General features: G+C 29.2%; 1 protein-coding gene across 1 annotated transcript in view; it reads right to left on the bottom strand.

Annotated features, from left to right (window-relative positions):
• The window catches only part of LOC121116571 (neuroligin-1), a 437,035-nt gene that overhangs the window by 3,799 nt on the left and 407,246 nt on the right, over positions 1–25,990 (bottom strand). The window contains exon 3 of the mRNA XM_071887683.1: positions 10,742–10,900. Within this exon, the coding sequence (XP_071743784.1) occupies positions 10,742–10,900 (159 nt within the window). The remainder of the gene's footprint in view (positions 1–10,741; positions 10,901–25,990) is intronic.

Genomic DNA, 25,990 nt, shown 5'->3' with positions numbered 1-25,990 from the left:
AAATGTCAGGTCCCTCACTTTATTTTTGTAATGATACATGCGATGGGGAAATAATTATTATGTTGTTTTTTGTTGCATTAATATAATCGGCAATTCCAATGAAGGAAATTATGTTCACCTCCGATTTACTTTGGTGTAGTAAAAAGTAAACCCATCAACTTCTTACCTTTAGAAGATGTTAAAATTATAATACTTTAAGAGATAAATTAATGCTTTGATTTACGAGTTTAATTTTTTTTTAATCAGTCAAAGCAATTAACCCCAAGAAAACTAAACTTGTATTGGCTCTCACGTTCCGTCGCCAACACTCGTAACTCAAGGGTTCTGTTTCTACAAGATGACGTTTATTATCGGAAACTAAATATTTTAATGGACTGCAGCCTGACAATGCGGAACTTCCAATCTAAATCCCTTTCTTACCTATATGTATTATTTTCTCTATAGCACATTTTAGTGATGAAAATTGGCTGCATTTTTTACTGACCCGTTTTTTGGGGATTATAGAAAACTGAAATGGGAATTTTTTTCACAAAACTGTTGTCATTAGGATTTGTTGCAGAGTTACAATTGTAAATCCTTGCTCTAATCCTTGCATATGTCCCTGATTATTTCCATCCCCCCGTCCCTATCACAGTTGATTGTAGCTGATCTAATGAAAAGTCAAGACAGCTAAGCTGCTCTCCTCCAAAACATTCTTTAAATTGTCAGGGTTACCATGTTGACTTTCGTTTTTTTAGCATACCCAAAATGCTCCCGATTAGAATCACTGGTACATGTGCATTACAGAAGAACAAAATGCAATTTTTTTGTCAAAATATGTCATTTTTATTTCTCTGACACAATCTTATTTTTTTTATGTTGTTTTAATTACTCAGTTGCACCGATTAAGCAAGAGGTAATATTACACAGGGTAACACCAAATTTTCACCAATGTAATTCAGTTAAGAATAAAATAAATCTTTGATCGCAAAATCCAAAACTGATCTCATTTTTTCTGTAGGTCGTCAGGTTTCAGAAATATTGCAGATTATAGTAATTCGACACTATTATCATTCAGAGACATTTTCATCATTAAGACAATCACCAAATTGAAGTATGATGAATAAAGTTGATCTAAAAAGGGGTTTTAGGATTATGAGTGTTTTTATTGATTCTGTATCCTCTTTTGAACTCGGTATATTTCCGTTTTTAGGTTGAAAAATGATAAAAAACAACACTCTTCTTGAGACCATTATAACTTAATCATCATTCATAGTGATAAGGAGTAAAATGGCTCATATTATAGAAAATCCATCTTTTATTTTAAAAAATACCTATTTAAAAAATAAGGATCTCCAAGGACTTTAGTTCAATGTGGCATTGTTGAAGTGATCCCATTTTTTTAGGGGGTGTACAAACAAATATGTAGCATAATCTTAAATCTTATATTTTTTACGATGTCAATTTACTCATAATGACGTCATACCCCGTAATAAACATATACAATTCATAGGATAATTTCTCGTTTCACACTAATTAAAACAAAATAATTATTTTGTACTAATTAAGTATACATTGAATATTTAAATTTTCTGCTCATATAAGAATAGATCTCTTCACATGTTTATATCCTGGAATCCCCTTTTCCAATAAAAGAGCCCACTCTACTCTTTTATGAAACCCGTCGACCCAGAGAAAAACTGAGATCAGTTTTGGATTTTGAGATCAAAAATTAATTATATTCTTGGCTTAATTCTATTTGTGAAAATTTTGACCCTCTAATTGTTCCCCTTTATTATAGTATTGCTTTTACTCCTTCTCACCCAAAAATTGTCTTTGTAAAATTAATGTATACTTTCATCTCTAGGAGCGACCGTAAATCTGTTCTTAATTATAATTCTCAAATATGCTGTGATCTTATGGTGGGATCGGTGTCAATCTGGCCAAAAATGCTATAGTTCACTCCATCTTCAAAAAATTTATGCTTCAAAGAGATTTTCAAAGTATATGCTACTTCAAATGAATTTAAATTATAGATTTTCATCTGCATTCTTCTTTTTATATTATCTGTTTTTTACATTAACCAGAGATATAAAAATATGTGGCGAAACGCAACTGTTAGCTGGAGGACATTTTCTAGGGTACGATATATAAAATGTCACCATAAGATGTTGCATTTGAGATATCGTTATTTTATCATTTTTCCTCGGTATACCAAAATATTTCTTTCTTTTGTAGAATTTACTTATAAATTCAATTAAAAGTGAATAATTAATGGAGGATACGTGGTTAGTTATGTAGTAATATTCAAGTATATTAGAAAAAAGCTTAGTGTTTATACCACCATTCGTGTCTTTTGTTAATCTTGGATTCAATTTCATTTAACTAGGACTAAAGCATTTGTGATTGTTTTAAAGACTATCCACAATACGAGTATATATGAAGACAGAAGTGATTTTTTCTGCAAAGTTATTGCAATTCCATTCCCTGAAAGATCTTTTCTGAGTGACCCATTCTAATTTCAAGGATATCGTTCGAGGTTGACAGTCTGAGGTCAGAATATTACAGAGATTATAAATAAAAATATGTCTTCAGATGGCCGGAAATACAGTCTAATATAACTAACTACATTATCTAAAAAGGACTATAGAATCTAAAGTAAATAAAAATAGGCTTATTAAGGCCTCAGTTTGATAAATGGCCATTTTCCTAACTGACCAACTAATTATGACATTGAGAATATCAATGTTCCTGGAATTTGTGTATGCCCTGGTCATAAAAATATTATTGTTTTATAACGTAAAGAGTAATTAAGATTACCTTAAAATGTAAATACCCGGCTTGATCTCCATTAAGGTCTTCAAAACCAGAAATAACTTATGCTGGGCAAGATATGACCTGTGCAAAATGTTATTGGAGATAACACTTTGTATGGGACTGTACAAACCGATTTGTAAAATGACATTATCATATTCAGATGATCAAAAATAAAAGTTGAAAGGAAGCAACTTAAATTAATTCTGAATAAAACGATGTAAAGATTGTTAGATAACTGGAAGGAATATAGAAAGAATTTAAAGAGCTTTTTTACTCATTTGGTTAAAATAACTAATAACAATGATGGAGAGAAAAACAATTCATTGACAAAATATTGTCCTCGTAAACCATTAATGCATAGCTATAGTAATGATGATTTCTAATTAAATACTGAGTGTAGCTTTCATTTCATAAAATGAATAAATACCTTGAACTATTTTCAATCATTGACTAGATTTAGATTATATGCATTTTACAATTACTTTACGAGTTAATAGGCAATATATTTTGGCATCGCATCATTGCGTCATTTACGTCGTATTGTGGATATTTTTAGACAATATACCTAATCAACTAAACTCTTTTATATATATTGAAATATACATGAAATGTATTTTATAACTCAATTTAATAATATAACTAATAAACATACAATAAATAAGTTTTTAAAGTAGTATATTCATTTTATTTTTACTGTTTTTTTTTCTGGACACTATGCAACCATTATACACTTTTGCAGCTTTTCTCTATATAGCTGAAAACCCTCTGCGGGTCTTAATATCTTAGATAACATTGACTTATATAAATTAGATTTTGGTGATACATTTTTACATATCGAAAACGATCATAATGTATCACTATCACGTATTTATTTGGATGTTTCTAGACGATAACTAAGCACGAGATCTAAATATACATGGTTCAACTCTTATAAATAATTAGTGGGATTTTATTGCTCATGATTGTATGAATGGTACTGAGGACGAAGTAGTATCAGTATCAACACATAAGTCAAAATAGGAAACAAAACCTATAATTCTGAAATCATGCTTAAAGGGTCCTTATTTAATATTTGTGATTGCTGAAAAAATTCGATTGGGGGAAAAAATCATGTTAAAAGATTAAAACATTTATGAACAAAAACAGGAATATCTGCTAAAAAAGTTAAAAAAAATATTGGCAATTATGAAGTCATTACACATTCGAAATCAATTCTCAGTGTTTGTTGATAATAATCAGGCAACATTAGTATAGTCTAGAAGTGGATTGATTCCGATAGCTTGGTAGATGTCATCCACCAAATGCAAACAATAAGGCATTCTTTAGGAAAGTACAAAAACAACACGGAGATCTGTAAACAATTGCTATGGTCTAGTAAATATTGTTTCAATTATTATTATATAAGGCACTATGGGTTAGGCGGCTGTACAAATTATTATATCGACTAAATTACCTGTCTTTCATTCCAATAGCAGAATAGATATCATCCGTCAAAATGAAAACAAGAAGCTATTCTTTAGGAATCTACAAAAAAACCGAGAGAGCTAGAAACGATTGTCATTAAATCTGACATTCTTACCTTACAAGATATGGACTAAAAAACGATTCTTAATACTGGAAGATTCTACTACCATTTACAGAGATCAGCAAAGCGCCACTTTCCTCTTACTTCTTGATATATTAAATTTACATCTGAAGTTTCGAAATCTACAGATGCATCTCTTATCACTAGGAACCATATAAAGAGCTTACATCTTCTTCAAAAATAGGACAGGAGGAGTATTTGTCCTTGAAAAGCATCAATGATGGTCAGAAGTTTATCTCCCAGTTTCAGATATCGACTAGTTTAGTTAGTTTTTTACTATATTGCAAAGGCTATGAACGTATATAGAACAATATCAAACACGTTTTTGTTCACTGCCCAGTTTTGAAAATTAGCAAAGAATTTCTATTACAATATATTCCAAATGTATTGTAGATTTTGAGCCTAAATATTGAGAGGCGTTTTTGCTAATTGGTATTCCGACTGATAGGAAGCAGTGTTCAATTGAGGGAAAATTTCAGTAACTATAAAGCGTTTAATTCTCAAAAACTTTCAGAATATAGGGAAGAAATCTTAGGACAATATTAATATTGTCTGCCGCCAGATACACTTCTTTTATCCCCAACCATTTTATAACTATGCCAATTATGTTCTTGTTCTAGTTTTTTTTTTTTAAATTTCTATTTTATAACATTAACGTGAGGTAGCATCCGGCATTATCCAGAGTTTTTAGGCATCGTCGAACATACAAATTACTCTTTAATAATATAGAAAATAACTATTTTTTTAATGATCACTCTAACACATAGTTAGATGTTCTCTCCTCAAGAATAAAATTATAATCATAGTTTGTAAAAATTGTTTAATATAATTTGATGAACCATGAAGTACTTTAACTTGCTGCTAAACCTCATTTAAAGTCACATTCATTTTTTTAAATTTTATATAAATTACTTGTCTTTTTTAATATGAAGGGAACTAAACGCCTACATGATGCTTTTAATTTTATACAGTGCTCCCTGTATATTATACTTCCATTTTTTATTAATACTATATTACTATGTGACATACATCTGATATCACACTCGATGCTACATGCAAAGAGTCTACGAGACTTAATTATTATCAATACATTGTTGGATCAAAAATATGTATACGATATACATCAGGAACCACAATATACTGTGTACCCTGTATACACACTCGATACTACATGCAAAACAACAGCGAGATTTCATTAATAAGACTTCGTTGTTATGCCTTTACATGCCTCTGAACATACATTCATACAGGTAAACTTTGCTTTAGTAATATGGATAGAAATAAAGACTTTGCTGTACAAAAAAAAAATAATAATAAGTATATTCAACGACTATAGCGGACAAAAAAGTTGTCGGATTGCCAACTATAATTAAACAAATATTGATAATGTGGTCTTTGTTTCACCATTGCTTAATAGCAGAAATGGCAAACCACCGAGTCACGAAAAATTAGCCACTGGGTCGTTTAGGACGTTTCAAGTACTTTTTAATATTATGATTTGAGAAAAGAGGAGAGGTATTTGTCAACAACAAAATATTTGAAATATGACCATTACGTCATTCCTAGTACAGACAGATCAAATGAATGTCGGTCCACATATTTTCTAATGATAAAAGCGATCTGTGTCACAAAAAAGGTTAGAAGGTCTGGCTTATAACTTTGACGTGAGCCAACTGAAGAGAGGAATTATTTGCATTCAACCCATCATCAAACCCTAAAATTGTTTTTACCGAGTAGATTCCATAAGTAAGTTTAGAATTACTACATCAATCAGTACAAAAAACTAGGCTAAAGTTATTATTAATCCATTACATGCAATGATCAAAATTAAAGGATTTTCTTGACACGTTTAAGTTCTAAAAACACAAAAATGGCATTACCATTGTTTTACCCGTTTAAAAACACATTATAAATGAATAATAATTAATTCTGTATAATATTATGTCTTTAAATAGGTAAAAAAATGAAATTTTCTTTCTTTCTTTTAATGATTTTTATTTTCGTTAATTAAAACAGTTTAATTTAATTTGAAAGTTCACAAGTATGATATTTAGGAATATATTATATATATATCGCTATTATATATCTTATTTTTTTTCTCTAATAAAAATAAAAACAAAAAAAAAAACTCACACACAGAAGCTTTGAAATGAAATAAAATTATAAATAACTTTTTGAAATAGTATTTAATCATCCTTACTTTTGTTTAATATGCACACGGTGCAATAGGTATAATGGGTATTCTAATGATACAAACAATAAAATATTATGAAAAAATATATTGGGGAGACTGGGGACAGTTATAACCTTTTTTGGCTAAATTATCTGGCGATAAGTTGGCTTAGACACGACAAAATTTAGTCAAATATATGTAGGGTTCTAAATCCTATGTATTTAAAATAACAGAACTTTACATGGTAACCCTGACAATTGTAACAATGTTTTAAAGGGGAGCATCTTAGCTGTCATGACGTTTTATTAGATAAACAGCAAGCAGCTATGAGAGGAAAAAAAATAAATGCAAATCCTACGCTTTATCATGTACAATCTGAAGTGTCCACGTGCTCAACCCGCTTGACCCCTTAATATAAATCTACTCTTTTATTTACTTGATTATGTATAACTTGTCTTACTTTCATCTTATTTTACATATGCACTTTCAGTGTGAATCTCCACGAGGATGTTGCCAGTCCACGTGTCTATTGTGCCTTTGTATAGAAATTATTACCTCTTTTGTTAAATCTTAATCAAGCCTCATTCTTTCTTCCCAGCGTTCTTGTCTTCCTGGCCCCTGGCCTAGCGACGAGTTTATTAAAGAATACCACACAAACATAGACAGAAATTACTCCGATGCCGATCGTAAATTTATCTCTTAGAGTCTAACAAGGACTTAGACCTATAACGCCTCGACAAATCCTCAAAGTTGATCTCCATCATTTATGAGCACACACAGCTCCTCAAGAATAAAAATATAATAATAACATATTTAGAAAAAAATAAATATGTTTACTTTGCAAACCACAAAAAAAAAAAAAACTCTCACACTAAAAATAATACTCAGATTTTATAAAAATTAAAATTATGTCTAGAGTTGTATAAAATATGACCTAAAGTTGTGCAATTTTTTTTTAAAGATTGCAATCTGAGATTGCTTTTTATTTTCCAAAGCTGTGATCATTATTCTTTCAATCTTGAGGAGGGAACTACTAGGCATAAAACAACTAAATGTACTCATAAATGATGATTTATTTTTGGGTTGGTTGTGACGGATTTTCTTACACGATATTTTGGTCCAAACTGGAGTCTAAAACCGTGCCCCGAATTTTATAGTTATCAAACTAATTATACGAAAATTTCCTAATCATGAAAAGTGCTCTTTGATGGTTAACGCTAGATGAATTAATAGGTAGTTTGCAATTCTGATGGTCGAATATTTATATCTACTGAACTACAGATATATCGTCCCTGAAAAAATAATAATAAATATATACATATATCACGTTGTTACCTTGCGAACACAAAAATACCATATTTATTTTCTTGTCAGCCGTCGTTTGCCTCATCTCCCTTGTTACATAATGGCTATTTCATAATGTATTCTTTTTGATTAATAAACAGAGTAATAAGTTATTCCAGAAGTATGCTCTGTTCCAATAGAACAAGAATACAATTTCTTGTAGACCCCTAGTCGTTTATAATATATATATATTGGCCATTTTGTTATTTATATGAAGACATTTTGGCTGTCACTTAGAAATACATATCTACTCTTTCAATTAAATATTACTAAGTAATATTATAGTACATTTTAAAAATGGTCAATAAATAATATGTCAGTAATAGTCTGGGAGTCTTTTTTCTGTTTTTTTTTATTTGAGGAAAGGTTGCATGATACAATATAGGTAACGGCACGATATATGTTTTTTAAATATTGTATATAGAATATGAATATGTTGGCAAACGAAACAAATCAATTATGACAAAAAAAAAAAATGCTTTCAGGATAATTGGAGCATAGTTAATCATTTGTAAAATGTCAAATCAAGAATTATTTTTTAATGATATCAGACCTTGTAAAATATCTTGACCTTAGCCCATGCTCGGAACTTTATTTGACTTAAGAGACTTGTTGCAGATGAACTGTTACTGTATGTATTTATTATATACGAATAATACATTTATTATTTACATACAAACTCTTATTGGACATAATAATGTACGTATTGCAAATTTTGCTATATCTTTAGAAAACCCATCCATTTGATTGACTATCTCCAAAAATAAACGCAGTTCAGAGATGTTCGATAGAGTAGGGAACTTTTCAACAGCTTTTGTCTTTTTAGGGTCGATGTTGATACCTTCTACTTCAACAATATATCCAACTTCTTTTTTAGCAATTTCAAACTTTTCCTTATTTAATGAAATTCCAAAATCTCTACTGATGCATAAAAAATTTCCGATCATCATTATATGATCATTGAAGTTTTTGGAATTTCCTTTTCTACACATTCTTGTCTTTTAAGAAGATTTTCTGTACAAAACTGGATTCTACTATTTCTTTCATTTCCCTATGTTAAGGCGTTTTTTTTCCCGTTGTATTCTTCCATATTAAACTCTTATCATTTGTCTCATTCAATTTCTGGATCTCACTCCCGTGCTTGACCGTCTTTTTAACAACTATTTTCCTTAAACTTTGGTCATCCTTTTTAGTAGTTTCTTCAGCTTTACATATATGGACGATTTTTTGAAGTGTACTTTCAATCTCTAGATTGGCAATAAGCTTCATTCTTGTTTCTTCTTCGTGAAGTCCAACGATCAATTTTACCTTAATACTTTCTTGTAGACCCATCTTGTTACACATTTACCATTCAATTCTGCAAGACTAGCATTTTTTCACTTTTACAAAAAAATTATCTAACGTCTGTCCTTCCGTTTAACATATAGAGTAAAGCTTGATCTTATTTAAAATAAATTATATTGGGATCGAAAAAGCTTCTCAATTTTACCCAAAATATCAGTTACTTCTATCTTATAGTCATGCGGTATTCCCATTGATAATCTTACTTTTTCCCTCATATTCATATCCAAAAATGACCTCAAATTTGCCAATTGTTTTTCTTGTGGAAAATTTGTAATGCCTGCTAATTTCCTATTTTCATCAAAATACATCCTCCATTCTATATATTCCTTGTGATTCATATGTCCCCGTAATAATTCAGGTTGTTTGAAAGAAATTTTAATAGAATTTGGTATATCTCTAGCAACACTTTCTTTGCCTCCAGCTATTACTATTTTTCTCTCTATATATAAACTTTCCATTGGCTTTTGTATTTCCTCATTGAATTTAATCATAGACGTTGTTTCCACTACTTGATCCTTGGCCTCACGTTTTAATTCCAGTAGCTCAATTATATGATCCGATCCCCATAGTTTTATTAGCAACTTTGATCATTTATATCCAGGGATCCTAAGATGTTCGATCCTATCATATAATTTACCATTCTTGGTAAATGACTTTTGTATAAAAAAAAAATTTCTTGATAATAACGAATTCCTTATTTTTCAGGTAATCTATATCTCAATCTTTCTTCTCGTAAACTTCTTGATTAAACTTTATTCTCTCGAGTGTTCTCAAGCACTTTTTATATCCTACAGACAGCACCATATTGTATATGAACAGTACATATTTATTAAATACTCACGAATACATATATATATGTAGATATATACTCTATAGATGTCAGAATATTTATCATATGAGATTCTACCTAACCTCTGCATCAGATTAATACAATATAAATTTATAATACTAAATACATAACAAGATTGTCATGGCATTTCCAATAAATTCTATCAATTCATCATCTTTTAGTATGATGATCAATTATGGCTATTTTATGTACATTAACGTCACCTTCAAATTGTTTATACAAATGTTCGATAATTCACGAAAGAATACAAATGTAATCTATACTAAATTTTGAAACAAATCATTCTAGCTTGCTCTGTGTTGGCGAGACACTTATTACATTATTACTCATGACATTAATTTAATTTTTGTTATCAAAATTTTTTAAATCCAAAGATAGCATTTCAAATTTTGAATCGTTTAATTAAAGATTTAGGGTTAGAATGTTTAAGTTTTAATTTTGCTTAATTTTGTAACATAATCACACCAATTAACAACTATTTCTATTCAAAACTATACAATAACTTAAAAAATGAAGATTTTTCACATCTCTAAGTCTCTGAGATAAATAAACTCCCAATAAAAAAATTAATATCTCCTAACTCAAAAAGCTTAACAATATATTTTTGAACAGTTTTATTATAGCTCACTATGCTTTATAGATAGCTTACCAAGAACTCCAAGTCGATAATTAAATGTAATAACCACAACTTCTCCAAAAGCAGCAAGTATCCTGGCATCCCACAGATTACCAGAGCCCCACTTAAAGGATTCACCATGAACATAAACCATAACTGGATACGCTTTCTTATCTTCTCTAGAATACGAATCTGGAAGAAAAACAAATACATTTTTCAATAAGCATAAAAAAAATAATGTATGCATTATGAATAATTACAGACAAGTATTAGTTTGTTTATGAGATAGAACAAGATCTTCATCATAATGAACTCCTTCTTCAAATAGGTAAACAATATAATATCGTTATTTTTCTTACAAATAGCAACTTGTACATAATACATATATACCTATATATATTTCTTAAATAAAAATGATCTATATACTATATCAATAATAATAATGCCGTTATAACGAAAGTACAATATTGCCTTTATTCACTTAATGATGCCATAAATGTTCCAGTGGGAAACATTGCTAAAAACTATATTAAATTGTAACAAAATAAGGTTTTAGTTTTTATTTGGTTGTTTTTATATGATTTTTTTATCGCTACGTATGTATTAAGGATTATTGACTATTATTTAGGTGATTAATGTTTTTATTTTGTTAGTTTGTTAAGTTGTACTGAAATAAATTGTAATTTAAAAAAAAATATATCAATAATAAAAAAATAATTTGGAAACAAAGTTTTTTAAAAAAGATAAAAATAAGTCATTTAAATTATTTTCCTTTTGGTTTCATTTTTCACATAGGCTTTTAAATTTCAAATGAATATTAAAAAAATAAATTACTTAATAATATATATATATTATATAGCATATTTAAATAATCCTATGACAACCTGTTGTTCATTTCTTTGCTTCATTTTGGTGCATGAAATAATATATGTTTGAAGTATACAGTTAATTAGTAAAGTTATGCACAAAGTCAACTGTTGAGAAACCATATTCTATGCAAAACAAAAATTAATCTTTTCGAGTGATGCAAATTATACATTTAACTTGCAATTTTCCACATTGTTGTGTAAAAAAAAATCTTTCCTCGTATTTTCAAGAAGACTAACGAAGCTTAGTATCTTGTATGTCTTGTATGTGCAGAAAAACATCAAATAAATTATTTTTTTCCGTCAAAAAAATTGAATGCCCCATGAGTTAATACACTTAAAGTAGGGTTCAGACAAGGTCCTAGAACAATTTGGACCGATATTTTTATTCAGACGCCGATATCAGAATAAGACGGAAATTTAATCGTTTTCAAATCATGGACCGATATTTTTCGGTATATATCTATATTCTATGGGCCAATTTTCTCCCCTATTCTAGTTTATGAGTTTAATTAGTTTAATGACATCATCAACAATTCATCTATAGAAATGGTCTAAACAAGTTTAAAATTAGACCAATTCATTACAATTTTTTTTGTAAGATTGGTCAAGACAATATATTTCTTTGGGATCGATGTAGACCTAACCAAACTTTTTAAAGGACAAAATTAGTTTGGTCCATTAAAATCCTAATAGTTGTTCACCGGTCTAAGATTTTCAGACGCAAACCAACACTATATTACACCAATACTCTTTAATTTTGTTTCACATATTTTTTTAATAACCTACTGTAAGTTCTGACAATTAGGGATATAAATCATATATCCTCTATCATATTTTATGCATGAGTTTACCAATCTTCAATTTGAGCAATGGATACTAAATCTGTAAAAAGCGAATTTCTTGTTTAACAATTTCCAGTGTTACAAATGTTTTGCTTGTTGAAAAAGTGCTAAAATCAAGTGTTTTTTGAATTTATATAATAAGTTTATTAAAATATTTTTTATGTTACTTTATTAGAAAACATATTATATTTAGTTATTTGATTTAAGCGTACATAATGGATGTAGTTTTATGCTTTATATTACATACACGCTTGAAAAGATTTCAAAAGTGTATGATTTAAAACGTTTTCACATGTGGTGAAATATTTTCAAACTATAGTGATAGTTTTAGACATTTATTGTTTGAACTACCGTTAATATAACATTTGTGGATGTTACTAAACTGATTTATGGAATATATAAACTGTATCATCGACAGTATTTGATAACTATGTCAAAAAATCATCAAGAAAATTTCCGGTAAATTTGATTATATAAGTATTTGGAGGAAAATTTAATTTTTGGAATTCTGAAAGGCTTAAAATACGTTCTTGCATTAAAAAATTAATGATATAATTGATCTTATAATACCAGAGAATAAAGGAATAGAAAGGGAACAACGAAACCATGACGGTTATAATGGTAACTGAGAAGAGTAAAGAGCTGTACTTGCTATAATTCTTGAATAAAGATAAGAAAGTAACTCATTATATTAATATTCTTGTTGATTTTTTTTTTAATTTTTGGGTTTTATTTAGCTACGTTAGGGGGTTTGTTGAAAAGTTCAATAGCAGCCTTGGGTATGATAGGAAGGAAATAAACAGAAAAACACTCTGTAGCTAGAATGGACAAACACACAAATTATAATCTTAGTCAAACAAGAACTTATACTTCCCTATAAATCTTTATTATTACTCCCTGCCATCCATGAACACACCCACTTTATACTGAGAGGTTCCTTCCTTAATAATTAAATTATAATAATAGCACCTTAGGAAAATAAAAACAAACTCTGTTTAAGTTGTGACTACAAAATGTATCACACTCGCATTATAAGATATTTTTTACAACCCTAGGGATATATAAAAATGCAACTCAATTTCTACAGAGACTAACTACATTAAAAAAAGTTTCTAAATTATTTTTTATTTATTCGAGTTTTTATAACACCAAATTGAAAAAAAGTTAATTATATTAAAATAAGTAACTTTATTTTTTGAGTTTCCTGACAAAAATATAATATAATCTTAGGTGCAAGATATATTTTTACTACACGCTTACTAATGATATAATAATTAACAAAGGCAATATCATATTTTTTGATTTCATGTCTGTCGATCATAACTTCTATATTCTTCAACTATTTTATACAGTATAACATATTTTCAATTTGAGATAAATCATTTTGCTTCTATAAAGAGTTTCATGTTTATACTTTCCCACAAAGAAATATATTTTTTGTATGTGAGTATATTATGTAAATTTAAAAAAAAACAAAAAACCATTCAACAGAACATAAGCTATTTAAGACCATTCAACCATAATTAATATGTCTTTATTTTTTTATTTGAATTTAAATATTGACTAAGAGCAAATATATGTACAATGTACGTACATTTATATGAAATTCATCCATTAAAGTCTTACTTTTTTAATTGCTTAGTTAATAACATAAAAGGTAAAAAAAATTTCTTAGGTCCTTTTTTTTAAAGATAAACATTGGGCAATACGAGGATAGTTGTAGTATTTGGATCAATTATCCAAGGTTTGTTTTATACCGACACGGTATAATTTAGCACAATATATATATGTCTATTATTTTTGAAAAAATATATAAAGATTGGTACTAAGAAAACTGCCCTGGGAAAAATTGCTCGTAGAAGATTGCTATGGTGGAAAATGGCGAGTTAGGATAATTGTCCGAATTTTGTTCAAAATTCATAATAAATAATAACACATTATAAATTCGCTTAATATTATTTATGACAAAACATGTTTGTTTTTTCCATCCCCCCCAGGGTGAGTAATATTTTTGCGGAGAATAAATAGCATAGGGTCTCTTAAAATATGATTGAATACTCTCCATCCTCTGTTTGGTCTTTGGGGATAGAAAAAACAAATATATTTGTATATGTGTCGTAAATCATTTTAAGCGAATATATAATGTGTTATTATTCATCATGACGTTTGATCAAAATACAAAATAAATATTTTATATAGAGAGGTTAAACTGCAATATAAATGAGTTTTAAATGCATTTCGCTTAGCACCAAGGGGATTCCTCATTATCCTTTCTGATTTTTGATCTTAAGGAAGATTATCAGATCAATTATACGTGTACTCGTAATTCATTTCTAACTTCAAACTTCAACAATTATTAATTTATAAATTGAATTAAAAATGGTTGTAAGATGTTTATGTGTCTTGGATGGAAGGTGAAATTACCAATAATGGTTGTTTTATTGAATAATTGTAATTTTTTATGTTTGATTTATTGTTTAAAAGTCTTTTTCCCTTTATAAATATTCCTTGAAGAAAACGATGTCTAAATTCAATATACCTTCATGTGTATCGTCTGTGACATACATAATTATTAAAAAATAGATACACTCATTTTTTTGACACTGATGTACAAATTTATATTTACATGATATGGACTCAAATGACTAAAATATGTATTTCATAAACATTAGTAAAATGTTAAAACGAATATTAGACATATACAAAAATACAATATTATGAAGTACATAGACTCAAAAGATTTAATAAATTGATAACATTATGTGGTCGTCCTTTTTGCAAGGACTTTATTATCCTTTATTGTTCAATATTGAAAAGCTACAATATAATAACAAAAAGGAAAGAGAGCATTTACAAAATTAAAAATGCCCTTGCCAAAATTGTACATTTTCTGTCTCCCAAGAGCAAAAACGAGTATAAATTAACTTTTTTAGATAAGGATTTCAATATTTTAAAGTACATTTCTGTAGAAAATAATACTTGTAAATTTGTCTTTACATTTACATAAAAATTGTAAACGTATAAATATTATATGTATCTTTATTCAACATACATTATTTGCTGGGTACATCCTTGAACAACTTCATTAATATACAAGGTGCACAGGCAATCAGTACCGTGAAAAGGATTTTTATTTATACGCAATTTTCTCTCCAACCAGTTATCAGATAAAAAACTAAAACTAAATTCTGAATGTTTGATGAATTCTGATTAATTTAATTTAATAAAATCACTTCTAGCCTCAATAACAGCCTCTATAGAAGGCCAAAAGTTCTACTCCATCTAGGGTATCAAGACGACGTCCAAGATTTTCAGGTACTCAGATGATGAAATATTGATGGCACGATGGAACTATCGCTGGTCACAGCTCCAAAAACCATATTGTTGGACTTTAAAACTGGTAAGGCTTCAGTCGAATCATAGGCGATAACTTTTGCATATTGACGACTAATTTCTGCGTCCACCATAAATTTTTCTCATCTACGTACATAAGGACTTTTAAAGCCCCCTTGTGCATCAAGAAATGAAAAGTTTTGGACAGCTATCAGCTCTCATGTCCTTGGCCTTTTCCGTTTACGTAGTGTCATATGAAAGAGATAATTCAGCAATCACATCAAAGTAATTTTTTGCATGAAATTCAAAAGGGAGCCGAGATATTGCCATTTGACAAATTCACAATTTATCTGCAATGCCTGTTATATCCAATTACAACAAATTCTGTGTTGTTGAGGTTTAAAATTTTGCGTGATTTGGTATAGAGTGTAGGAAACTAAATATTGACCATATGCACCATGTATAAGTATATCACATGTATTTACAGATTATTTGAAGAAGTGGAATAAAAAATTGATAACAATATATATTAAGTCGCTTCAAAATAGTTAACAAATATATAATATAACTTTTAGTTAAATAGTTAACCATTATTGGCTTTATTCTTTAATTTAATCAATTACTTTCTTATCAAATTTTGTTTTATATTTATAGGAAAACCCCGCTCTTAAATGTACTATTTATGATATACACTGCCATTTTTTTGTTTTTATTTAAACGCATTGCCAATATTCAATACTAATATTGAAATCCCTATAGAGATCAAATCTTTATTTTTTTTAAGGTGCATTATTACCGGCTGCCATAGGAAGTTAAAGCATTCCTCAATCATATTTATTTGTGATAAATAATTTTTATACGTATATTTATACTACCTGTTTCAATAAATCAATATCAATATGAAACAGATTGCTAAAAAATTATTGTTGAAAAAACAAAAAAACGAAACCTAGTAATTTTGTATGTTCATATTTACAATTTTAGCTGTAATTTCTTATATAGATATATTATTAGATATAACATCTAAGTATTAAGTATCTACGAGTGCGTGTGCTAATGGACAGTAACGCTCAAGATTTGTAGAGGAATTATAAGCCCTTGTTGGACTCAAAGTAGAATTGAGGGTCAACAACGGATTAATTCCTGCCTATGCCAATGCTAGACCAGGAGTGATATTTGTTTGTAATTCCTTTCTCCTCCTTTCATAATAACAGGTAGCTGATGTAACGAAATATCATGACTAGATCTTGAAAATTATCCAAATCCCTATAAGCATAAACAACCCACCTGGGATAATGATAACTTTGAGAGACAACATATCTACTGTTAAAAGTTACTATCAATATTAATAATGACCCTTGCTTGCTCTTACGTTTTCAAAAATGAGGAGAAATAATTAATACTGGCACAAATATTTTGCAATTTATAACTTATATTTGTTGGGATTTTGACACTTTTCACATCTTCTAACAAAAATTCTTGTCATGATTACTATGCCATTTATGGTTTCCTTCTTTTAAATACCAGTAGTGCTTAGAATTTACAAGTCTATTTATGTTTATTACATGAATATTCGAAAATTAATACATACTGATTTTATTGAGAAAAAAATATCGGATACTTTTCTCTCCGTTTGTATGACAATATCTATTTATAGAATATACATATATATGAATGCACAAAAACCTAATATCATACTAATTGAATTCGGAAGCCTCAAAAGTTCAATCATCAAACTTATAAGAATGAAAATAAAAATGTCAAAAGCAAAGTTTGTGTCTTCAAGACGTTTCTGCAAATTATCTTCAAACCATTCAAAACTTGGCATTTTATTGTTAATTAGAAAAATCTTCATAGTTGCAAAATTTTTGTTTCGTTTGAATAATAAATTATCAGAATAGGCTTCAAAATGGATGAACTTCCCCTTCAGCTGGCTTTTATGGTTCATGTCTACTATAATCAGTATCCACTAGGTATAAAGAGTATTAGATCTTCGGTCAGTGAAAAACATAGGATCCACTGTAATTGTCACGTGTTCCTATAATGCTACTTGGGCTGGGATGTATTTGGATGCAAGTTATACGGATGCATAGGAAACCTCCGAGTATTTGTTTCGATTCTCATCAAGGTTGTGATTGATTATGACAGATATATTATGATTGTGAAAGGATTGAATGGATTCCAAATATCTACCGGGAATGCATTGGTAATTATTGTGGCTATCTGGGTTTACTTCTCATTTATATCCACAATAGCTCTCTTCAACATTTCGGGTGGCTATATTGTTGAGGGTCTCCATTACAGTTTTTTCCAATGATTAATTGACTGATAACATGAACAACACAACCTAAATCCTTTTCATCTTTGCATTTATGCATGTGTTACCCATAACCCTGATCTTCTGTTCTATAACTCCATTGTCAATGCCGTTTGGTCACATAAAATAGCTCTTAAACTACAAGCAAAGGAAATACATGTAGAATCTCTTCGTTCCAATATCCAGTATTATAACTATTCATATCACAACCTATTTTTATTTTTTGACGATATCAAACCATCTTCTGAAATCAGTAAAGGTGGCAGTGACAAATAAGTCTATTTGGGTGAGTATTCGGACTTCATCTACTCTGGTTGTCCTCATGACTGTCTAGCGAAGCAAATACTCAATAACTTCTCTCTTGATCCAAATTATATCTTTTATTGCAAAAACCGCTATATGCTTGAATCCAATCGTGTATACAATAAGCTCTCTCAAATATAGAGAGTTTTTGATAAAGAAACTCTGTTACTTTAGTATTGAAGAACACTCAAGAAAAGTTCACCAAGAAGGAAGTCGTTAATGCATACATGACTTAATTTGAAACTACTTAAGTCCCGTATTTTTAAATAGATTTGTAAATAATTTAAGTATATTTAAATTTTGATGGTCTATAAATATTGAGATACCGATAAATAATGAATATTTTATTTGAGTAACTTTAAAATAAAACAAAGAGTTAACATTTATTTATTTTTATTTATGTCAATAAATTAATCAATCTGTACACATGGCACCCTAAAAATATATTTGTCAGATGTAAGATCTATATATATATATAGTTTAACTTTCTTTATTTCAATCTTAGATTAATTACTCGTTGTTTTGTACATACATAGATTTATATTTACTTTTTAATTAGACCATTTAAAACAAAATTGTAAAAATCAATTTTTTACTTAAAGAGGAATAAATAAAAGAAAACCATTAGGAGATGAAATTGAGCTCTTTAAAAGTTTTTCTTTACTCTTTCCATATCAATCAACAATTTAAACTCCCAATAGACTTGGCACGTTCATTTGTTTAAGCTAATAAAATTAGTAAGGGGTTTATGTGCAATAAAAGTATCATCTCATTTAAGGGAGAACGGAGAAAGTGGGGATACTTAGATTTCTCACATGTTTCTACGAGTGGTATTTCTGCACTTTTTTCTTTAAAAAATCACCAATTATTGTTGCATTCACAACATCCATTTGAGTATAATGCTTTTGACATATTTTCTGATTTTACAGCCTCGGAGTAGTTCGTTTCATTTATATTAAATTTTTTTAAGCTTAAATAACTACCAATTATATGCCTTTTATAATTTGAACATAGTTTTAAAATTATTGTTGGTTAGTTTAAGAGTTAAGTGAAGTTGATCGGAGTAGTATTTATATATATATATATTGGTGCTTAATGTAAAAAATGTGCGATGTTGAATTTAATATGATCAATATGTATTGTGTGCCACAAAGTGAAATTATATGAATTTTATTCCAAACTTACTTAAAATAATAACAATTTGCTCTAGAGATGATATCAATATTTTTTTTTCTAATGTTTACTCGTGTAAACAGTATTTCTGTCTTTAAGTGATAATTTCAGCTCTGCATCTTCATTTGTTCAAAAATTGTTATTCGATTAAGCGTTTTTGACATTATGTGTTATATTGACATTTAATTGCGATCTTGGATTTTTTTGCTTTACGAAGACTTTTAATTAAACTTACATAATGGCGCCAATTTGAACTGTGTACTTCAATATGATCAGAAGTTATAGTCGATTATGTATTATTAACGTTTAGTTTATCACTTGGCTTTATTTCCCAAAATTTAAGTACCTTTGACTGTGACCATAAATAATCTTCGTAGCACGTTAGATTAAAATCAATCTGTAAGTTTTACCGTGATGCTGGTAACAATCAGACATACAGACAGAAGCAAAGCATAACCACCGCCAACAAAGTTGGGGAGGTAAAAATCCCTATGAAAGTACTCAACAAACTATACCCATTGTGCGGGAAAAAGTTGGTTAAAAAATACCAATAATTGATATTACAGCTTCAGTACAATAAGCCATGTTATGGAATTGCTGCTAAAAGTGGCATATTGTATTTTAATTTGCAACAACAAAAAATTCAAATCTCAATATACCTTTTAAAGCTTATTAATATACCAAAAAGTTAGCCTAATAGCCCCACTCTCCCTCTTTAGGCTATTTGACTCAAAAAATCCATATAGCTATAATTTAAATCAATGGTTCACAACCTGTGGGCCTCGATTCCAAATGGAGTCACAGTACCAATGCCATTGGGTCGTTAATTGATGAATTCAAGGAAAGTATAGTTAATTCTCAAAAAATAATATATCATTCATAATTGCATTTTATGGTAGTTTCTTGTACATAAAAGTAAATGTATTTATAAGATATTTTAAGAATTGGGATCACTTTCTGATTGCTTATTCTAAAATGGGTCAGTATATTTGAAATGTTGGGAACCACTGATTTAGATAGTTACTCACAATCTAAAAAAAATATAAATGAAGTTTATAATAATAGCGTAAATCAACAACTTTTCATTTTTTTATTGTATGTTTCTTGTATATTTATCTTCTCATGTTGTTTCGACCCATTAAGCTCTTAAGCAAACCATTTATTGTAAATATTTGTAAAGGATAAACATGGTTTCATAAAAAGTTGAAAAACAATAATAATAAAAATAAAAAGACTCCAAAAAACACTGTTTGCCTCAATCTATTTACATTTAATATACATTAGAGGGGTTGGGATTTCAAATTTTGACGAATTTCGATAATGACAAGTGTGGAGTAGTTTTAATGAACTAAGGAAATAACCTATGCCAAATTTAATTCTTCTACTATGTCATCTGTAGATCATCTTGGTCAAAGTTTGAAAATAGTTAACATTCTTTTTTTAAGGCAGGTTACCATGTCTTTTGTACTTGTTTATCTAGTGATGAAAAACATGGGTATTTTGGGTATGTTAAAAAAACACCAAAAATCTATATTGTAACCATGACAATTTGAAGAATGTTTTGGAAGAGAGCAGCTTAGCTGTCATAATGTATAACGTTTCATGCAATCAGTCAAAATCAGTTATGAGGGGGGGGGGTATATTGTATTATCGTGAAAAATATAATATCTTTGCAAGATATGTACAATAATTGTAATTAATATTTCATATATCTTATTTCCCTTAATAAACCTTTGATATACCTTTGAAAGATTCCAAGGACAGACAGTTAAGGACCGGTCCCAAGGACTGACAATCCTAAGGAACGGTCCAAAAGGACAACAATTTTTAAGAACCGGTCCCAAGGACTGACGGCCCTAAGAACAGATAGGAACGGGCCTAAGACTAGACTGGACCGAATAATTAAGTATGTATAGATAAATCATCACTTGTTAGTTGATTGAAGGAAGAATATGTTAGAACAACTCTTCTACAGATTTCATATATTATGTACGTTTATATAATATATATGTATAAGTATACGCGTACACACACGATAGATGGAGTAGAGTATTATTCTTTATTCTGCATGAAACAATTTGATAAATAATTGTCTAAAACAAAAAGGTAGAATAACTTAAGGAAATTTCGATCATTTACCTTGATCTCACCTTTCTGAAAATATAAAAAAAAGATGTGCACTCTTTAAGAAGTTCATTAAAATGTCCTTACGTTATTTTCCTTTTTTTTCTCCATAGGGTTACTTTAGAAAATTAATTCCTTCTTATTTTTTATAGATTATAAAAAGGTCCATCAAAAGAATGTAATGTCAAATTACGAATAATGCTTTATTGACTAAAGAAAAAAAAATATTTTTTTAAAAACTTTGATCGTGCTGTGTCAACTATCGATGCCATAGTAGAAAAATCTCATTATACATAGGTTTTTTTAACACAACGCAAGTTTTCCATTCTAACCGTTATTGAAATACAAAAAAAGTTGAAAAACAAACCAGCCTAATGCAAATTTATATGAAATAAATTTTATTTATTTCTATAAAATATCTCATTTTTGATATATTATGCATTTAATGTCCTAACAATCACAAAATACATAGAAACTGTGTGAGTCAAACTATTGAAGGACTCACTATTTTTTGATCCACAATATTTTCCTTTCAAAAAATAAAAGCCTTTATGAAAAAATAGTACATAATTTTTTATGTAAGGGAACCATCAGAAAAGAAATTTTGGAAAGATATCAATTACACAATTATCTATATATATTTTTATTGCATCTATCAACCTTTTTATCCTTATCAACTGAGAATAATAAACGGTCCAAAAATATCATAAATACAGGGTGTAGCGGAAAATTTAATACTTATAACAAAATATTCAATGAGAAAATAAATGCTATTTTAAATGTGGATGTATTAGGAATTCCCTCACTCAATGTTTCCTTGCAGATGCCACCTCCGCAATGGTTGCAGAACTCCACATTCAGAAAATGATAAAAAATAAAAGATTTATTTTAGATTGAAGCCAGTTACTCTGCTGCCCTTGAAGAAGAACGACGGTATCTTCTTGCCATCAGAGGCGACGATACCGAGTACTATTGTTATGGACGGATGTTTGGTGCGTTACACCCTTTGGACCTCTTGTTTTGTGTTCCCAAGCCAGCAGTTGTTTTGGTGGCTGTAAAGGCGTAGTATTGATCTTTGCCTCATGACACCCCACCAGAAATAATAGTCCGACAGGGTTCAGGCTTGGGGAGGGGGGCCAGAAGTCCTTGGGATAGAAGCTGGCCATCTTGTTGGCGATGAACTTCCGGTTTTTCAGCCCGTGTGCACCTTCTTGCTGCCACATATAGTCCCTATTTGGGGTTGATGGCTTTGAGCCAAGGCAAGATAGTGTACTTCAGCACCTTGTAGTAGTACTCAGTGCTCGCATACTCTTCAGGCTAAAAAAAGTACAACGGCATCTTTTCCCCGTCCCACCTCAGCACCACCCCGAGAACCATGATGCTTGGTGTTGAAGACGCCATGAATCTTTTTTCATTGAATTGCAGGTCAGCAATCGAGAGCTAAGAGCCTGGAATTAGCATAAACTAACAAATTAATGAGCTGATCAAAACATTTAACGTGCAATAGTCAAGAAAATCTACTGGAAAAATTTGTTTCTGCGCCCTGTAGTATTTCGTAAAGATGTACCGATTACCAATTAATTGGCTGATTATTTATGAATATTTTAGTAAATATGAAATGCAGTTAAATCAAGCCTAGAAAATGGCAACAATATTTAGCACATTGTAAAATCTAAAATTAAAGCAGCCTAATACTGCCAAAATTTCAAAATCCATGGAAGGTATTTCTAGAACCAAAAAATTTAAAGAATCGTAATCCACTAATGATTATATTTCCTTAATATATAAAACTCTGGGAAGTTCATCTTACGATCAACATGGATATTAATATTCTTAAAACATTTTTTTGCAATTTCTTTATGACAAAACTTTTCCTCTGTCGTAATAAAAACATCTGAATCTGCGTCTTCTACACAAAATTGCATTTGAAAAGCATCAACAAATCCTATGTATATTTTAGTCAGCTGTCCATTGTCTATTTCTCGTGTCCCTTGTTAGTTTTCTTAATGTTGATTGGGTGCACACAAATTAGTAGTTATTATGCTTTGAAAAATCCGCTACTTTTAAGTAAATAATATTCTCAACATTTGGAATAGACCGTTAAATTTTGGGTCTTTCTTCTTTGAAGTGTAAAACATTCAAAAATAGAATGTGGATTGCTATAATGAATCAAACTTGGATATTAAGGGGAAATTGTATATGATATCCACTCTTTTTCTTTGTCTAATTTTTACTGTTCTCAAAAGCGAGATATGAGAAAAATGTGATTATTTTTTGTGCTCTAGGAGTACTGAAATATCAAAAAATTACTTTATAGCTAACTATATAACATTCATGAGATCCAAAAGTGAATTCTTCTGAAAAAATTGTGTTGTATCTGTGTACCTTATAATGAGCGTCGAGGGGAAAGTTCTTTTGAAGCTAACCAAATTCGTATAAAAATTGACCACGTTGTCGTCGTTTAAAAAAAGGAAATAATTTTAGTGAAAATGATGCCTTGTGTAGAATTTTTTACAAGGAACGATAACATAAATAAGACAGATTTTAAATCCTATATTAAAGACAGATAGAACCCCGAGCAAGATAAATTGCATCATAATTGAAAGAAACGCCTTCATGAGCGTTATTTTTGTTTATATTCTTGCTTCGTAAAATGGACAAATTTCCAATAAATTTTGATTAAACTCCATGAAATGGCTATATGAGAAATAAAAGAAGTAGTACCTGCATTAAATGCTACTTGATACCCATAATAGATTGTGATTTTTGAATTATATCAAAGTGATATGTATTAAAAACCTTAATGAAATGTCTAATTTGATAAAACATTTTTTTTTTCATTGATTAGGGATAAAAAAAAGTAGTATAAATAGATAAAAATATCTTATTCTTTACATTGTAATAATTAATTTTTATTTACAACATGAAATTAATATTATATAACGATGTAGTAACATATTTTTAATACATTTTCAGGTCGGATTTATAATAAAACTATACAGTGAGTGAACATATTTTTGATATACCAATAAAGTTTGAGTCCTTATATTTATTGACTATTTTGACATGTAATAGCTTAGTCATTTCCTTAATATTAATGAATAAATTTTGATTGCTTAGACCTCTAAAATACCCGACATCTACAATGACGACGTCTCGTGAAAACGCTCTATTAAACACAACTAAAGATGTGAGTACTTTGCTACCAAATAAAAATGCTAACTATATAGAAAATCCATACGGAGTAGTAATAAAAACAACCCTTCAGCAGCAGCATTAACAAAGTAATCCCAAATAAAATACTTCCAAAATAGAGTTCAATAATGATAATCATAAATCATCAAGAAGGAAAAAATACAGAACATATTAAAGAATGATTCTTTCTTTGTATTTCTTTGTTTCTTACTTATAAGAAATATAAGGACCTATGAACCAATAAGATATATTTCTTTTCTTTTCATTCTTTTTATAACCATATTAATAAATCATAAATATATAAGAACGTATATTAGGGTGATCACTATTTTTGAAATAAAAATGTATATAACGTATAAATAGGGCTGTAAATTGTAAGCATTTGCGGTAAAAAAAAAATAATATAGGTAATCCTGACAATTTAAAAATTATTTGAGAGAAAAGCAGCTTAGATGTCATGCAATTTAATTAAATTAGTTGCAAAAAGATGTAAGATGAAGGAAATAAACAAAAGTCCCACTCAGTTTTCGATCCTCAATTCTACTCTGAGTCCAACACGAACTTAAACTTATAACTCTCCAACAAATCCTCTGTGTTACTCTCCGTCATTCGTAATTACACTTTTAACTTAGATGTTCTCTTCTCACGAATAAACTAATGATCGTAAAATCTGTAGAAAATAACTTAGGAACCAACGCATGAGTGACTGTGGTATGTTCCGGAATACCAAAAAAAGTTTTGCCTTCACTCTAAGTCTCTCCAAAACTCACTAGGGCTATTTGAAAGACTTTTGACTAATATTAATATGAGGTTGCGATAATATATTGATTTTAGACATCACCCCCAATAATATTTCACTATGTGGATGTAAGAAAGCAAGTTAGTCATTGTCAAACGAGGACATCAATTAGCAAATATCTAAAAGTTTTAGCCATTAATATTGTTTCAATTTCTTCTTACTTGAGACATTTTTGAAAAATTATGATTGCATTTTTGATAATGTTTTAGAAATACGTAGAGTGAAGTCTAATACTTTTAATATTATTACTTGTAAGGTTAAGAGTATTTTTTACAAATTCAGATCCACTGATCCATTATGTCAAAATGATTGATAAATGGATAAAAA

The sequence above is a fragment of the Lepeophtheirus salmonis genome, chromosome 4, assembly GCF_016086655.4.
Source record: "Lepeophtheirus salmonis chromosome 4, UVic_Lsal_1.4, whole genome shotgun sequence".
Lineage (NCBI taxonomy): Eukaryota > Metazoa > Arthropoda > Copepoda > Siphonostomatoida > Caligidae > Lepeophtheirus > Lepeophtheirus salmonis.
This window is presented reverse-complemented; position numbering and strand designations above follow the sequence as displayed.